General features: G+C 35.5%; 1 protein-coding gene across 2 annotated transcripts in view; it reads left to right on the top strand.

Moving 5' to 3' along the window:
- WWOX (WW domain containing oxidoreductase) overlaps window positions 1–17750 on the top strand; it is a 530750-nt gene that overhangs the window by 105772 nt on the left and 407228 nt on the right. For both annotated transcript variants that reach the window (XM_074839171.1, XM_074839172.1), the window contains exon 6: window positions 7478–7566. In XM_074839171.1, the coding sequence (XP_074695272.1) occupies window positions 7478–7566 (89 nt within the window). The remainder of the gene's footprint in view (window positions 1–7477; window positions 7567–17750) is intronic.

The following is a 17750-nucleotide window of genomic DNA, read 5'->3' as shown; positions in this document are numbered from 1 at the left end:
GACGGAAAGAAGTGATCTATATCTAGGGAAAGAAAAAATTCCAACTAAAAGTAGGCTCCCAAGTAAATACCCACAGTTCATGTACATTAGCAGCTAAACAAATTCCTATTGCCAAAACCTATGGTAGATTTTTTTTTTTTAAAAAATGCATGTAATTTCTTGTTATTGAAGCAGATGTATACTGCCTGCAAAGGAACCATGTACATCCAGGAAAAATCAGAGACATTTGGAGCCTACAAGCTGAAGTATTCTGAAATTATACTCTAGTAATTTGTGTGTGTGTGGTTTTGTTCTCTCTGGTTAAGGAATAAATAATTTTTAAAATGTCCTTAGGAGACTGATTCCTCTTACGCATTTTAAGCATGATTTAGTTGGCATAGTTTACTTCTCTGAAGATATTAATTTCAGAAAGATGCAGATATTTTTCCTTTTTTCCTTTATAATTATCTTCAGAAGATATAAAAGGCCAAATTTACGAAGATATTGATCTAAGAGTTAACTATTGTAAAGATTGTGAAATAGCATTATCGCTTATTATACTGGTATTTATTACAGAAAATTTATAAATAAAATATACTAAGATCTGAAAAATGAAGCAACCATAAAGAAATGAATAAGTGGTTTTTGCATCTTTTTATGTGTAGACATTTACTAACAGAAAGAGATACAGCTTTAAAGTTATTGGGGAGTTTAAAATCATTATTACAGTGACCAAGAAAGCCCTTTCACATCCATGTTAAATATACAAACTATACCTAGAGACTTTAGTCACATTGTTGTATTTGTGACATAGATTTTAAATTATAGGTAAATTAAGTATTTGGAAGAAGGAAAAATATTGCTGTGAATAGTGATTTGTTTAAATGTGAGGTCCAAATGCCAGGTTGGTGTATGGCATCCTCGGAAACTTAACTCCTTCATATCAGGTTGTCTTTGTCACTCTTCCATGTCTCTCATCTTTGGAATTTCAACAGCTTATTTGTTGCCTATATATTTAATCTCTAGCTAAAGGAGGATCCAGACTTCTCTGTTGCTTTTATAACCCAGTGGAGCTCAACAGTTAAATTTCCAGTTCAGGTGTCTGTTCTAGACTATCATGTGTGGGGAACTGCCATCACAACTTTAAGACATTCATTTGCAGCACAATCCTACTACAGCTTGAGGACTTCAGGTTTTTCTGAAGAGGCCTCTAAGTTGTAGATGATGCCAAAAAGATAAACGCTGTTCTCTGCTGAACATCCATAAATGTTCTGGAGAAGGGATAGAGACAATGAAAATAATAATAACAGTAATGATGATAATTCATTCTTCTTGATAAAATGTAGGTCCAGGGATGCTCAGTAATCCTAGCAATTTGCAGGCTCATACTGACCCATTAGGTCTTTATATGTATGCTATTCACTTGACTTGGATGAAGGCAACCCCTACAGTAATTCCATGTTTGTGAAGAACATGAAGAACTAGGCTTTACAAAATCAGGTTTTGGGAGAGCTCACACACAGCATGAAAACATGTTTGACAGGATTGAGCAAGACGAATAGTGGAAAAATTTACACCAGTATATTACAACCAAAATACAGGTAAAACAAACATGTTGGGAAATAGTATAACCAAGTATTGCTAAATAAATTTTCTTTATTTAAAGAAAATCCTTTTCATCTCTGATTTTCATGAAGAATCACAATTAGTCCCAGCTATTTCCTTGTACATCACATAAATGGGTTAATAAAATATTTAGCAAATCGGTTTGTGTCATGTACCTTCTTCTCTTCCATGAAGTTAGTGAAAATTTGAAAGTACTGCATAGAAATTGTAGGGGGGTGGAGGGGAGGAAAAAACAGAAAAATGGGTGTAAAAATGTTCCACCATGATGTCTTCTAATGAACTTTATTAATGTATAACAAATGTAGCAGAAGCACATATTATTAAAGCATCTAGCATGTATGTTGAATTACTCTTAAAGCATTATGATTCATCTGCCCCAATCAGTTCCACGAGAAGTAGCTGCATAGCATTCAAAGCACACAACAAGATGAAGCTGGCCTTACATAAATACAGTTTTGCATGAAGTACCAAATGTTGACTACATTAGGGACAATAATACTTACGGTCCTAATCCTGAGTGAAAGCCTTTTTCCCTATTATGTACCTCCATAAATAGTGCATGGCACTGGCGATTGACTGTCATAAGCTATGTGTCAAATTGTCAGATGTGCTTCTAAAACATCCTCTACTTTGTCCTCAACACGGAAATATGCGTTTATTTGGGCATTGCTTGTTATATGCTGAGTTTTGGTTATTTGCTTACCTATTTCAATATAATTCCACAGACTTTTCATCAGCTTTGATGTCAAATTCTTTTTTTCCTGAAGACTTTGTTTCTCACACTGCATATAAGAACTATTTGAATTCCAAGATGACGTCATCAGGATTTTTCTTTATCAAATTAAACTGCTTTTTACCAATTTATTGTATTTTCAGTTCCTCAAAGTCAGATATTTTTGTTGTTGTGCTATGTATTCGGTTTTGAGTTAAGAACTTTTAAATATTGAAGATATATTCACACAATATTTTTTGAGAGTAAGATTATACAGTAAATTATCTGGTGTCCACTATGTTACATTTTAAATAGGCCCTTACAAAATGACTTGTACATACATAAGATACAGGGGCTACAGCATATTTATTAAGACTCTTCAACTCTGTATGAAACTGGAGCAGTCAGAAGTAATGGTGTCTGCTGAAAGATTCTTTATCATATGAATTTACTTTTAGTCATCTATTATTTATTTCAGCTATTTTATATGCCATTATAATAAATATTATGACAGAGAAAGCTTTTATGCTTCAACTTATTGTACTGCTCTTCACTTCCTTGCAATCCTTCAGGAAAATGTAGCTATGCTTTACCTATATTTAACGTAAATCATCACTTACATTTGAATGAAAAATTCACTGTGAAAAAAGGCTCCTTCTTCAATACCAAGACACAAATGCACAATCATGTTTACTGCCAAACTACTCTACCATGCAGTGTTCATTTTTAAACAGTTTTTAAGCTGTAAAGTGAATACATTGCATATAGTGAAATTGCTTGCTTTCTGGATGTTTTCACTTTCTTGTTAGTTTCTGGCTCAATAAGCATTTTTCTAGCATAAGTGCAAAATATAACCAATTGCACTTAAGTGTTTTTAATATTTTTGCTCCAATAGGGAGCAGCTTACATACAAAACTAAACAAACTGTTAATGAAACTTACTTGAAAATATTGATAAAATGCTTTTAGAACAGGGCATAAAATCGTGAAATACAGGATAAAATTTTTTCTTTGCACTTTTCAAAATGTTACTGTGGTGCGTTTAAAAGAGGACTTGTTAGGAACCAGAGAATGATCCACCTTCGTCTGTTTCTTCAAAGACAGGATGTTGGTGCCTAGACATTGTTAGCCTTGAACTGCTCTTTGGGCGTCATGAAATACAAATACTCCCCATCTCAAAAGCGCAGTTTCAGCTCGTTCTAGCTGACCTTGTTTTCAGAAGGTTCAGTAGACAGCGGAAGCATATCTGCCTCGTGTCTGTTCTCCAGCTGGCCAGTTTGCAAAGCTGCTCTGAGTCTAGTTGTGAAAGTGGATTTGGACACCAGTGGAACATTTGTCCCAGGGATCTGCAGCGAGGGCACCAGCTCATTTTGCACAGGCTCTCAACAGCGCCACGTAGTTATGATCCTGTGATTTAGAATTGAGCTCTTTAAATTATTCTACGCTCATTCTCTTATTTAGTTTCCCCTTAAATGATATACTTGAAAATAAAGTAGTAGAGGGAGAATTAATATGTTTTGTCAATTTAATTTTAAAAATTCTGGAGTCTTCTGCCTTAGTGTGTTGATTTTACGATGTCAGTTTTAAGACTGTCTTCTGTATTTGGGAAAGTGACAAGTCCCATTTAAGATTTCACAACATAAAACGAGGCATAATTCAGTACTGAAAATATGTGAAGTGAAATGGTGAGAGACATCAGCATAATACAATTATGACACATTAGATCAGGATTTGCAGCATACCATTAACAATCAGTTCTGACTGTGGATTACAATTGCAGTTATGATGCCTTTTAGCAAAAATGGTTTTTAGTTTTATTTTTTATTAAAAAACGTGTTTTCTTTTTCTATAAATACCACAATATGTGCTACCTATGCTTTGAGGGAAAGAGAGAAAACATTATAACAAAAGGTAATACTGAGCTACTGTAAGAAAACAAACAAAAAACCTTCTACTTGTCATTGATTGGAGATATTCTTACATTATTAAGAACATACCTTGCAAGTATATTGCCTCATTCGTAGCTTTTTAAAAAGAAATTGTGAGATAGAAGAAAGAGTTGGAAAATCTGGAATGAAAATTATTTGATACTAAAGGCTTAACATTTCATGTTCTTGAACTATAGTAGAAACTGATTGTCTACAGAATACCTCTGTGGAGTAAGAGGTGCTTGAAGCTCAGTTGACAAAGGAGAATCTGAAACAGAAAAGTTGGGGTACTTGTGTAAGCTCATGGTATGTAACCTGATTCCTTCCCCAGTTACTGTTTGGCGAAAATACTCACGCTTGGCTTTTTGCATGCCTTCCAAAGATGAGGTGGCGAGTTCTGATCTGAGCACTTTGGGTGTCACATGCTCCAGTTTCTCCTATGAGGAAAACAGAGCAAATGGTTGTCTCTGTGCTCAGTATGTACTGTGTATATGTGAAGGAAATACAGACTGTTACCATCAGGTTTTTAAAAAGCAAAAGCAGGGAGAAAGTTGAAAAAAATTTTTGTTTTGCCATTTGCCTTTCCTGACCTATTCAGTGGAAAAAATTACTAAAACCATCCATTTTTCCTTCTCCATTTTTCCTTTTTCAGGTCATTTTAGATACGGTTTCCTGAATTTCTTAACAAATGTTTTATTTGTCTTTTTCTATAACTGTATGTGTATCAAAGCTAAAAGAAAAAAAGGAGAAGTAGTGTTAAATTATTTGAAATAAATTATCTTACTGACTGAAGAAAGTAAAGTATGAATAGAAAGGTTCTCTCATTTCATTGATGGAACTGGTACAGAAGAAACATAATTATAGTTTACATTTGCTATCTAACAGTCAACCATTTATCACTTCAATAATTTATTTATGATTTTTAAATTTTTGATTTTTACATTTTCAATATATTAATCCACAAATCCAGGCCAATCGTAGTCTGTTTAACTTCTATTTCTGAAAGTATTTTGAAGGCATCATACTTTTTTTTTTTTTTTCTTTTGGACCTGAAATACACAGACACCTCTCTTCTGTTCCTGGAATCATTAGGAGAAGCCTAACACGTGACCCCAAGAGGAAAAGTATTACCTGAGTAATATAGTGTTGACTTGAGTGTGTCCCCAAGAGGACAGTAGCTAACAGCTTGTGGTACGGTCTGTTGAACTACTTATTATTTTTTTTGCCCCCCTTTGTGTCCCTGTATTTGTAGCATTCTTGTCCTTTTACCCCTGGGAGAGACAAAAGAATGTTTCAACTGAGGAAAGCAGAAGCAAAATAAACCGCACTATGCACACTACTTCTCGATTAAGTAAAGAGCTTTGAACTCCAAAGTTGAAGAGAAGTTGTTGTGGAGCTCTGTTGCATAATGCAAAGCAGCCAGCCTTTCTCAAGTCTCTGACCATCAAACAGAAGAAAATATTTACCCAGTGGGGCAAAATGAATTCGAGAATGATGTGCATTTTGTAAGGGTAAAAAAAGTCTTCGTAACAAAGTTTGGTTTAGCATTTTCAGACTCCATCAATTGATACTTCCTATGGGAACTGAACCTGTTGAAATTTTAGTTGTATTTATTTTGCTGTCCTGATAAGTCTGGCTGGAGTGGGACAGAAGGAATTTGAGTGACATTCTGTTTAAACCCAACCTGTAAGGTAATTGTAGCAGGCAGAATGGGTGCTAGCAAAATAGAGAACAGATGTAGTGAGAAAAGTACCAGATGTAATGAAACACAGAGATCAGATGAATTGCTTGAACTTAGGAGACAATGGGGGCACTCTTCCTGGTTTCCTCCTGCGCTGGCACGTGTGCTGCTTCCTTTTTGTTCCGCCAGAAATGCTCATTGTATATCCTTGTAAGCACAGTAGATCCCCTGTTGCACCATGGTGCTAACAAAGCTCCTATCGCCTCTCCACTGAAATGCTGCCTTTGATTGCATAGTACCACTGCATCTGCTCCATCTTTTTCTTACTTTTTCTTTTAGTGGTGCTAATGTCCAGTCTGAACTATACGTAAGCATAGGTAGCATGTTGGAATTACATGAAGGGTCCATTTAATTTCTTCTTTGCTGAATTAGCTAAGCAGAGTGGACTGAAGTTAACAGTTTAGGTTTGAGGAAAGTACAGGGCTGTTGCCAGCCTTCTTTTATGTACCAGAGAGTTTAGGTGGTGTTGGGCAGCAGTCAGTCTTAAAGTGAGAGTGAGCACAAATATACATGTTCATAATTTCTTAGGGTATCTACGTGACTTATATGTTATGATGGTTACTATTTTGCAGAGGATCATAGATAATCTTAAAGTATAGGAAGAACTGAAGACAACCGTTGGATGATGTGCTGCAGACACAGAGCTGCAGTCAAATGAACGCTAGTTCAGAACTGTGGCTCGAAAGAACCACAGTCTACTTGATTCTGTGGTGACTTTCACTTTAGTGGTTCCAATGAAAAGAGATTTTTGGTTCATTTTGTTCTGAGGTTTGAAGAGTAAGCATTTCAAAAGATCTGAGAACAGGGATCTTAAAGCTGAAAATACTGAGAAGAGTTGTTCTGGTTGTGCCTAAGGTGAGCACCTTCACATTAACATGTCATTTTGTGGGACTGCACGTCCACTTCTAGGTGAAAAGTTGGTTTTAAGTACGTACGCAATTTCTTTAGAAGATATTCTGCACTCGTAAACTCTTACTATATGAAAAAGTGTGTAGGCCAATCAGTTGTTTTTTATACTAATTTTATACTGTCTTTTGTATCACCTGCTATGAACAACAGATTGTTTTGGATTAATACGTGCAAGTTTGAATTCAGCTGGGTATTTTTCTACTGGTATGGTATATAAAATACACCATGCATTAAGAATAATGCTTACTCTACTTTTTATTTCACGAGTTACATACGTTTCACCAGCAAAATGCAAGAAAAAAGATATCATATTAACCTTAACACTACCTTGTGTCAATTCATTGTATTATATAAAGCCATGTGTTACATAGTGTATGTTTTTAGCAGAACCACAAAATTGCAATGCTACTTTTGGCACAACATGTTGTGCTCGTCCATTCTTTTTGATGATTTGTATTCACTTAGGGGTTATAATGTCAAACAAGGGAATCGGACAAGTTTCATAACACATGTACTGTAACATGATACTGTGAACTAAACTTGCTGTTATTTATCTTTTTTTTTATACTTTCTCTTGCTCCAGCATAAAGCCAAGGTAGAAGCAATGACCTTAGACCTTGCTTCTCTTCAGAGTGTGCAGCACTTTGCTGAAGCATTCAAATCCAAGAATGTGTAAGTACTCAGAAAATTACATGTAGTAATTTCTTGTTATTTTAATGTCTTTATCAGCTGAGCACAGTTGGCAGAATTCACCATAGTTGGACTGATTAGCAACTACAGTTAGTGAATAATCTTTTCACAGGAATTTTTTTTAATGTAAATTAAAGATCATTTGTTTTCATCTTAAAAAAAAGAATTACAGGTCTTTTATTATTCCATGTGTAGCCCCAGCTTTAAAGGGGGTATTGATACCCCTGTGGCTATTGAAAAAGGCCAAAGCTGAACTGCATAAGAAACAGCTCAGGCAATTTTTATCAGTTTTGCAGTGGTTTGGAAGAGGTCAGGGATGAGCAATTAGTGCTCTCCTTGTCTTACTTCCTTTTCTAACCTTCTCTCTCTCTTTTTTTATTTTTAAAGCATTAAAAAAAATAGCCCTATGAGCCAGACAGATCCTTTTTCCAGACCTATATCTGGAATAGTCCATAATATAACAAAAAAAAAAAAAAAAAAAAAAAAAGAAAAAGGGGGAGAGGGGTGATAACGACATCACTTAACAATAGACAGATTTATATGGAGATAATCAGGTTAGCTTCCAAAGGGTTTGTTTAATTTAGCTTGAACAGAACAATGAATCTTTAAACTGAAGAAATGATTTGAAATATTTAAGTGCCAACTCTTGACAATAAATTCCACGCTTTGTGCTTTTATCCACAGTTTGACCCATTGATTGTTGTGAGTATTCAAACTTAGATTTTTTTTCTGCAAATATTTCTGTAACACATATACATCTTACTGTACTCCTCATGAGAATATGGCCTCTTAGACAGCTTTGAAAATATATTGTCGTAGGGAAAACATATAGCAAAGAATGTTTTTTTCACTTTTGAAATACTGCCAAAGCTAAATCTCGCATGGATAGACAGATGACATTTTAGTACTTATAGGTCTTTTAGATTCAAAGAATTGTCAAAACTGACTTCTAGCATAAGTTCCTTTACTGCCAAAATCCTTGGTAACAATATTTTCTTATCATATATCATCTTCATATCTTAAAACTTACTTGAAATAGAAAGACAAATCCTTGTAGTATTGCTGCTTTAATACTAACTTGGTTTCATAATATAAGAACAGTAAGTGTTTTAATTTCATTTCTTTATGCTTTTAATGTGCTACATTTCTTTAAAAACCATATGATACAGTGAAAAGTTAAAACCACCCTTCTAAATGCAGCTCTTAACTTGATTTGTGTGTTGCAGATCATATCATGGTCATCCTAGCTAGTCCATTTGGTATGCATGTTTATAAATCCTTAGAAGTGAACTTGCTTAAATCAATTTTTGCCAGAGAACTTAGAAAATGAGAAGATATACAATCAGTAAAGATGTAGAATCAGTAAAACCTGTTTTACTTTTGTTGGCATACACTGTTTTACCAGCGTAAGTCTGTTAAGCTATATTGTCAGTGATGGACAGGTTTTACTAATGTTTCACTCTCATTTTATTTGGAAAAATTTTAGTAATACACAGCATTTATAACCTCTGCCTTGCCTTCAGATGTTTCATTTCTGTCTCGAATCTGTGCTCAGATGTGTGTATGTCTGGCAGGACTACTCCAAGCATTATAGGAAAGTCTAAGGTCTCTATCTGTTGTGAGACTTTTGTGGTTTTGACCAAAATGAATTTCCAGTTATATTTTGTTTAAAGTCTGGGGCTGGATGGAAACCAGACCCCACACACTGCCTGTAGCAGTAGATCTTTTATCTGATACAAATACAGATGAGTTACCTTACAATCATCTGCACTGGCAGGAGAATGGACTGGAAGAGCTACTAGGTTTTTCTGGCTCTGATGTTTTGTGATTTAACTATGTCTGGATATGGTCAGAAAAGCAATTATATGGCAGTAGCACCTTATTACTACAATGCTAGCCCCGTGTGTTTTCCAGCCCTAATGTACACTAACTACTTTTGTCTCTTCATTTATTTGTTTTCCTGTAGTGTCCAGAGGCTTTTGTCAGATCAGTGATTCCTTTGCATTTGTAGCTTTGTGAACAATTGAAATAAGTCTTACAGGCTTTGGTGACAGACTGAGTCTTGTTCCTTCTGCTTTGGCAAGTCTGTCAGCTGGTAGCCTAACTTTCTTAGAAGGCACTGATATCTCTGATTTCATGCACTTGTAGGAGAAGGCATACTGTCATACCCTCTCCCCCGTTCCCATGAAGTAGCTGTAAGTCCTGTTAATGAGCATAGGAAATACGTTATGAGTATACAGTTTTCTTTCTTACAAAACCTCTTACAATTTTTTTAACAATAAAGTAGTAGGAAGAGCAAATAAAGTGTTTGGGTTTTTTCTAAACAAAACTATCATTTGTTCTGAGTTGTATAGATCTTGGTTTCTGGGAAAAAAACAATAATTTTAAAGTGCGAAGGAGAAATTTTATATGAAGACACACATTTTAATAAAGATCTGTATTTTTATTTCTCACAACATGTTATGTGAAGAGGCCTTTAGTATTCAGTGGTGAACATCTTAAATTTCTGGGCACAGGTAGTTTTATTTTTGGTTTAATTTCTCCAGTCCACTATTGCTTTGTGGGGCACTTTGGTATTCTGCAGAATCTGCTGGTCTTGGTGGCACATGACCTAATAACTAAAAAATTATAAAATAGAGAATAGATTCACTTGTCTTTTGAAATTCTGCTTTTCTGGGACACTTCGTGGCTCTAGGTACTATTTTTTGTCAGCATATATAAGGGTGTACTGATAGTTACATCACAACCTGGGAGCCGGTTCTTCCCTGGTTGATAGCTATTGGAAAAGGGTCTTCACGGACTGTGTTTCAGATCTCTTCCTGGATGAGAAAACTAAAATGGAAGTACTCCAGAAAAAGGATCCCTAAATTTCATTGAGTTAAAACATCAAAACCTATTATAGCTGGAGAAGGTGATGCTGGTGGTACTGCAGGGAGCAGAGGGAAAATTGCTGAGATTGTAGATATCTTGCCTTAATCAAATAACCTGTAGAGAAAAAAACCAGCCTTCTTGAATGCGCTTGAGAATCTGAGAGATTGTTGAAACTACATGAAGAATGAAGAAATGTCATCCTCTGCTCAGCAGGAATTTAACAGGGGCTGGTTGTGTACAGAAAACAATTGATGCAACAGAGGGAGCACTGCGAAAAACATAAATAATGAATGGAAGGAAAGAGTTACTGTGAAAAGAAACATTTAATATAAATTGGAGTCATACTTAAGGAGCTAAGAAGGCTTCCTTGTTTGAAAGTAAGAATGAGATGATTCATCTCCAAGTTATCATGCTTCTGAGATTTGATGGGAATCTTTTATTCCTGTTTGGATTTGTTAGGTGTTGCAGCCTTGTCCATAGATAAAATTTGGGCTCAGAGTATATAAACACTGGTAAATTATGCCATATTCCTATAAATATATTCTAGAAAATCCTTCATCCTCACAGAAAAAATTATTTTTTTTGTTTTCATTATCTATACTCTTGAGTTGATACAGCTGTTTCTCTTTCTGAGACTTTTTTTATCCATGCAGTTTCAAAGAAAGCTTTGGGGGAGAACAGTTTTGCAGATTATTTAGATCCTGCAGTTCTGTGATTGCAGCAGAATGTAAACTTTTCTTACGAGCAGAACAGTGCTCTCCAGTTTTTCTTGCTCTCACAGTTACAAAGATTCTGTGGGCAAAATAAGCCAAAGGCAATAACTTAGTTGGATCTCCCAAAGTCATCTTTGAGAGAAGACAGAATAAAACAATATTGCGTGTTTAATGTTTGATACACCTCTTAGTTCATTGTAACACAACCTGAACACAATGTGACTAATACATAAAATGGAAGTCTAACTTGGTGAAAGATAGGGCTGAATGATTTACAGAACAAATTCTTTAGAGAAAGCCAGTTCATTATGTTACAGTAATGACAACTAATTTTAGGCTCCCTTGTAGTTTAAAATGCAATGCTGTTATTTCTGTGAGATTTTTTTTTTTTTTTTTTTTTTTTTTTTTAAAACTCTGATTTCCGGCTATCTTTTAGTATTCCCAGCTCGTTGTCTGGAGATACATTCCCCACTGGATATTTCCCCCAGGAGTGAATGACCTCCACGTTCCTTCCATGTGAAGACAATGCTAGGGTTAGGATGAGAGCAGGAAAAGAGGTCTCAGTGCACCTAAATGGCTAGATTTGTTCAAGTTACTTCTTTTATCTGTATCTAGTCTTTCCCCTCTGCTAGTTTCCAGCTCAGGTAGTTGATTGAATGTCTCTGTTATGGAAAATCAAATAAATGATCTGTTTATAATAATGTTCTGGGCTAAGATGGATTTGGCATTAGCTGATTTTTGTGCAGTTGGAAGAGGCAGATCAACCAATCTTTCATATTAGGCTTTTGGAACTAAAAAACACTGAATTGAATCTCCTCTTCATTGAGTGGGCACAATGTGAGAAATTATGGTTGGTATTAATCCACTTTATAGACACAATGACTGCCCTCCTGTGATTGTATGCAACGTAGCATTTAAATTTAGTCAGCATCGGTGTTTGATAGTTCAGGGTCTGTAGGATTTGGTATTTGCGTAGGAGTGTGGATTTGTGGTTGTGATACTTCGATATCTATTTCCCAGTTTAATCATCACATATTTAACTAAAGCCTCCATACTTTAATTGGGGGGGCAGCACTAATGTTTCAGTTCTAATATTTCCAAAATAGCTACCTGTTGTCAATATTTAGAATCATGGTATCATAGCATTTGCCTGATCCTCAGCATAAGAAAACTTCCATGATCAAAACATTTAGCAGGCAGAAGTGAGCAGTAAAGTTGCAGATGAAATTTTATGTGCATCTTTAGTTTTGAGTGGTGCATAGTGCCACTTGGTTTGAATTAAAGTTATCTTCAGCCAAACAGTAAGACATCAATTTAATGTTCTCAATGTTCAAGGAAAAAAAAAAAAAGAAATTATCCTGAAAAATCTTGAATTACTTCAAAGATACAAAATAGTGTTTGCCAACAGCTACTACTTAGAATTTTCTGAATTGGTAGCAGCAATTCACAATTATGCAGGACTTCCATATGTAGATTTTCACTGCAGTTACTTTCCTATACTTTAAAATAGCTTTTTTTTTGTGGTAAGAATTGGCATATGCTGACAGTTTCTTCACTTATCCTGTGTGTAGAAATATGGAAAAGACAGCAGTTATGAATTATGATTCTCCATTTGGAACTTTAGTCTCTTCTTATTTCCCTAACCAGACCCAAAATGGAGAGGGCCAGATTTTCAACTGGCTTCCTTAACTGAGGCCTCAAACTCTATGAGTACATTCATTTTTCATGCTGCAAGCAGAAGCACTCTGAAACCTTGCGGGTGCAATTAAGATTTCAGAGCCTGCTGAAAATTCACTCCAGAATACTGTTTTTCTGCATTTCCATGTATTATAACTGACATATTGCAGGTGTGTTAAGTTGCTTCTAATTCCAATTTAACCACAATTAAATCATACGTATTGTATGACAAATTCTATTCATACATATAAGTACATATGTAAAAACGGGATCTGTTTAGCAAGTTGTTGCATACGTAACTTAAAAGATGGAGAAAATATGAATATATGATTAAAAGAATTATTAGTGATGCCATTATGCCAAAATGCTTAATGGTTCTGTAGTAGATGTATCTGTCAGAGATGCTCATTGCCACTGTCTTTCAAAATTTGAACATATTTTCTAACACTGTACAAATCTGTTAACTCTTTGCTATTTATAGAAATACTTTTTGTGAATTAAAACTTGTAACCGTTGAGCTATTATATTTGTCTTCTCAACTTAGAATACAGTTGGCATTCTGACAGTGCCACTGAGGCACAAACTTCTGGACAACATTGTACATTTTGAGATATCAAAAAATATCCACATTGAATTAAGTACTGAAACATGCATAGTTCAGAAGTTACTGTTGCAGACAGCACCTATCTTAAATTTAAATAAGATCAAAGGCTGACTGCTTTTGAAACATACATAATAATATTAGAGTGAAACTTTTTTTTTCTCTTTGTGGTGGTACTGTGCCTTATTAAAGCCTAGGGATTGGCTTTCTGCATAAATATTTTTTTTCTTTCCTTTTTCTTCTTTCTTTTAAGCTTTCGTACACAATTACCCCACTGTGGTAGCATGTGTCAATTCATGTGGATCCAAAAACTGTTTCCAGTATTTTTTAAATTAAAAATCTCTCAAGCTTAAACCCTCCCCTCTTTTACTGGAGGCAGAGATCATGATGTTTTCACCCGATCACTTTTCATTTCATCTCCTGTATCATGGAAATATCTCCTGCCTCAGAACTTTTTTTTTTTAAAAGTAAAAGTCTATATTAAAATAAAGGATTGACAGTTCACTATAACTTTACATATAGTTGCATCTGCAAAAATATTGTTTTTACATATTACTAACAGAAGGATTTTGTTAGGTGTTTGTTATGTAGTTTTATGACTATAACTGTGCTGTCTAAAATTTGTGAACTTGCCACTTGTCTTCGGACACTTTGCACTCTTTTCACTGTAACTTAATGAAGAAACCTTGATAATTCTCCCCTGGCTTTCTGCTCAGCACACTGGTTGTTCTGGTTCCCATTTTGAGCCATGTGTCTATGCCTGAGTCCAAGCCCAGTCTAAGATGGCTCATAAAGTCTTGGCGTTCTGTATTCCTAAAAAATTTCCACAAGATGCACCAGCTGTGAAGGCTACTTTGAGTATCTAAGGAAGTAAAATATGTGTGGCTTAATATGCCTGATTAAAATGTTTTCTGTTGCAAATGAAACAAGGATTTTGCAGCATTATAGCTTAATGGGTTTTAAGAAGATCTGTGTGTTTAATTGTTGTTGTCTTCTAAAAATTCTGAAATATAAGGCAAGAGTAGCTATTTAATTAAATATACATTAAAATGGTTTTAGTCTGTTTAGTTAAAGGCTTTCTATGGGAGATAATTAAAACACATGAAGGCAGAGTCTTTTGGCACTTGAGTTTGGAAGCCTTACTGATGACATTAGACAGGCCATGCATATACCACATGTGTCTGCATCTTAGAATCCAAAAATTTGCGTTATAGTCTGAAAAGGTTGTATTCCTTCATTAGCTGTTCCCAAGGCACCAAAAATCCCAGAGGATGTCAAAGTACATTAATTTTTATCACAACATGGAATCTTTCAGGTCTGAATGGCAGCACGCAGCTGCTAGGGGCTTTCTGAACTCTATTACAGCTCTATATATCTCTAGGCAAAACAGAGGAAGGAGTTGTCATTGGCAAGTGAAATGTTCAAAATGCATGAAGTGTTTTATTGTTTGAATGATCAACCGTGGTCCCGAAAACATTTTGTAAGGAGTTAGCTGTTTTCAATGGGAAATATCACGAATATGTAATAAAAGTAGTAATTGACCTTCCTTGTGAGTTGTAGCCTTCTTTTTTATAACAAGCACTTACTGTGTACAAATGAAATTCATATATTTAGAAGGACGTGCAGAAACAACAAATCATTCCATGGTTATTGCAAAAATGAATGTTCCTTTACAGCTGGCTTATGCTTGTTTGTAACTGCTTGTGTATATGAGTAAATAATGATTTGCTATTGGGATTTTGAAAAAAGATGTATGTGTCCACTTTGGGGTAGCGAATGTCCTTAGGTGAGCTGCTGAATGAAAATTACCGGATTCTGGGTATGTCCACTGCTGCTGTCTCCTAAACATCAGGGAGTTTTAAAACAAAACAAACAAAATATCTTTGTGAGGCATGGCAAGGAACAGAACAAAGTCCTCCTCTTATTGTGTCAGGGCTTGAGAAAAGGGATAGGATGCAGAATGGAAATGCTGAAGGGTTGAATGGATATAGAAAATAAATTGCAGAGCCCTATTCTATCCCTCTTCTACCCCAACCTGGCCCCAGGATTTTCAAAATCCATGCGTATGGAGGTATTTTGAGTCCTCAGGGATACAGAACTAGTAAAGATGCAACACTTTGACAAAGAAAAACATGGTTTCTTGGATAGATCTTGGTTTGAAATGTGGTCCTGAGGAGGCATCCTGAGGTGATGGAAGAACAGCACTGACACATGTTGTTAATATCAATACTTCGAGTACACTGTGTGCTGTCAGTCTGAGGAAATTTAGGGTTAGATTATAGCTGTGCAAAAGGGAATTAAGACCTGTGGATAATGGGCCCCCAAAAGGTGAGAGGATCCTTGGTATGAACCTAATGGAAGGTAAAAACACACCACATGCTTGTAAAATATAGTTCTTCCTCCTTCTCCCTCTTGCCTTATAGTTTTAAGTTAAAAAGCAAGTACAGATACTAATCTTGACCTTCATTTTTAAGCAATACTGTGTTATCAAAAGAAAGTGATTTACTGATGTAATGATACCAAACAAGAAAATGTAGATGAAAAAGTTCCTAATTTCCCATATTTCTAGTATCACATACCATACTTGCAGTATATAAATTAGGCAAGTGTGGGAGACAGATCATGTCAACAATTCAAACCTCATCCCTGATTTTCTGATTTGGTGTGTAGCCTTTGTGAAAATCATAAAAAGAGTGAAAGCAGAAATCCCAGCTTGGATCATTTTTGAGCGAAGGTGTTTTAGACAGTGCAGGTTTTACTAAGGTCGGTTTGAGGTCAACATTAGAAATGTTTAAAGTGTTAATGTTAAATGTTTGAAAACATTAAATGTTTAAATGTTTATTTAATATCGGGTTTGAATTTCTCTTCAGAAGTTCAACTGTACAATTTTTACAATAGTTGAAATTGCTTCTGTACCCCATTAAGAGGAAAAGTAGGCCTCTCAAACTCTTCTGTCCCCCTAGAGCTAAAATGACAGAATTTTTCTTCAGAGGAAGATAACTTATTTATTTCTGGAGGTGTAAGTTGTTGTCGGGTATTTTTAGTTCTTTTTTTCCCCCTGTATGTGTAAGAAAAGCTAATAAAGGGGAAAGCAGGACTAATGGATGTTTTCTGTTCAGTTCTAAATCTGTTGAGACCTCTCTTCCTTCTCCAAACTTTTATGCAATTGTATACTGAAGATTTTATAGAGGTAATGAATAATGATTGAGAGATGGTTGACCTATATGGCAGTATGCAGATTATATATTATGAAGACATAGGGTCAGCTGCTCATAATAATTCCCGTGTATTTGGTACGAAGGAAGAAGCAGAACAGTTTTAGTCCTCTCCCATTAATCTCTTGGAAGTGGGACAGAAGTATTTGCTGATCAACAGTGTCAAATCCTGCAAAGAAATCCAGTAGGATGAATTTCAGAGAATTTTCCTTGCTTCTAGCAGGAGGTCATCCATCAGGGCTCTAAGTCCTGTGTTAGTGGCTTGCCTTAAAATGAAGCCTGTCTGACAAGGATCCACAATTCTGTCAGCTGACAGGTGGCAATAGAGGGTATTTTTGCTGACTTTTCAGTCAATATTTTTAGAAAAAGGGAAGTTAGATATTAAGCATTCGTTTCCAAAATTCATTGAGTTAAGCAGTGCTCTTTTCCTTTTTTTTTCTATCAAACAAGTAAATATTTTTGGGTCAGTGTCAGATTATACATGGTTCTAAAATTTCCTGCTGCTTTCTGACTCTTAGTGATTTTCTTGTTGCTCAGTTTCCTATCAGTGCTGCTTGTAAAATTGAGAGGGGTTCCTGGAGATCTCACTCTTTTTCTGGAGGGCCATAAGCCTAGCTTGCATGTTGGTTATTTCCTTTGTGAATATAGGCATTCCCTCACAGAAGAAGCACCATTTTCTAACTTTCAGAGAAAGCAACATGGGTGTTCAGAGTTATGGGATGGAAAAGTTCGGTGGGCTGTGACTTTGCTTCTTTGTGGAAGAGAAGTCACAACTCTGCCTTCTTTGCTGGCCGTGACATAGGTCTACAGTTGCTTATGGGACTTTGGGGATATGGCGAGGCCTTTTCTGTTGAATTTCTGTGTAATTCCAAACAGTGTGAACTTTTCAAATCACTTGAGAAGTGCCCCAGATGGTGTGACATTCTGCTTCATGGGAAGATTTGAAAGTATTCCCTTTGCATAATTTCTGGTTAACTATTTCATTACGTTTGAAATGGGAGAACACCAAAGCCAAGAACTCTGTTGACATTTTGGTGGTGTTTGTTTAACCTCCTAGTGCACAGGCTACATTTGTTGAAAAATATTATT

Source organism: Strix aluco, chromosome 14 (assembly GCF_031877795.1).
Source record: "Strix aluco isolate bStrAlu1 chromosome 14, bStrAlu1.hap1, whole genome shotgun sequence".
NCBI lineage: Eukaryota > Metazoa > Chordata > Aves > Strigiformes > Strigidae > Strix > Strix aluco.
The sequence above is the reverse complement of the archived record's forward strand: the minus strand, read 5'-3'. Positions and strand labels throughout refer to the sequence as shown.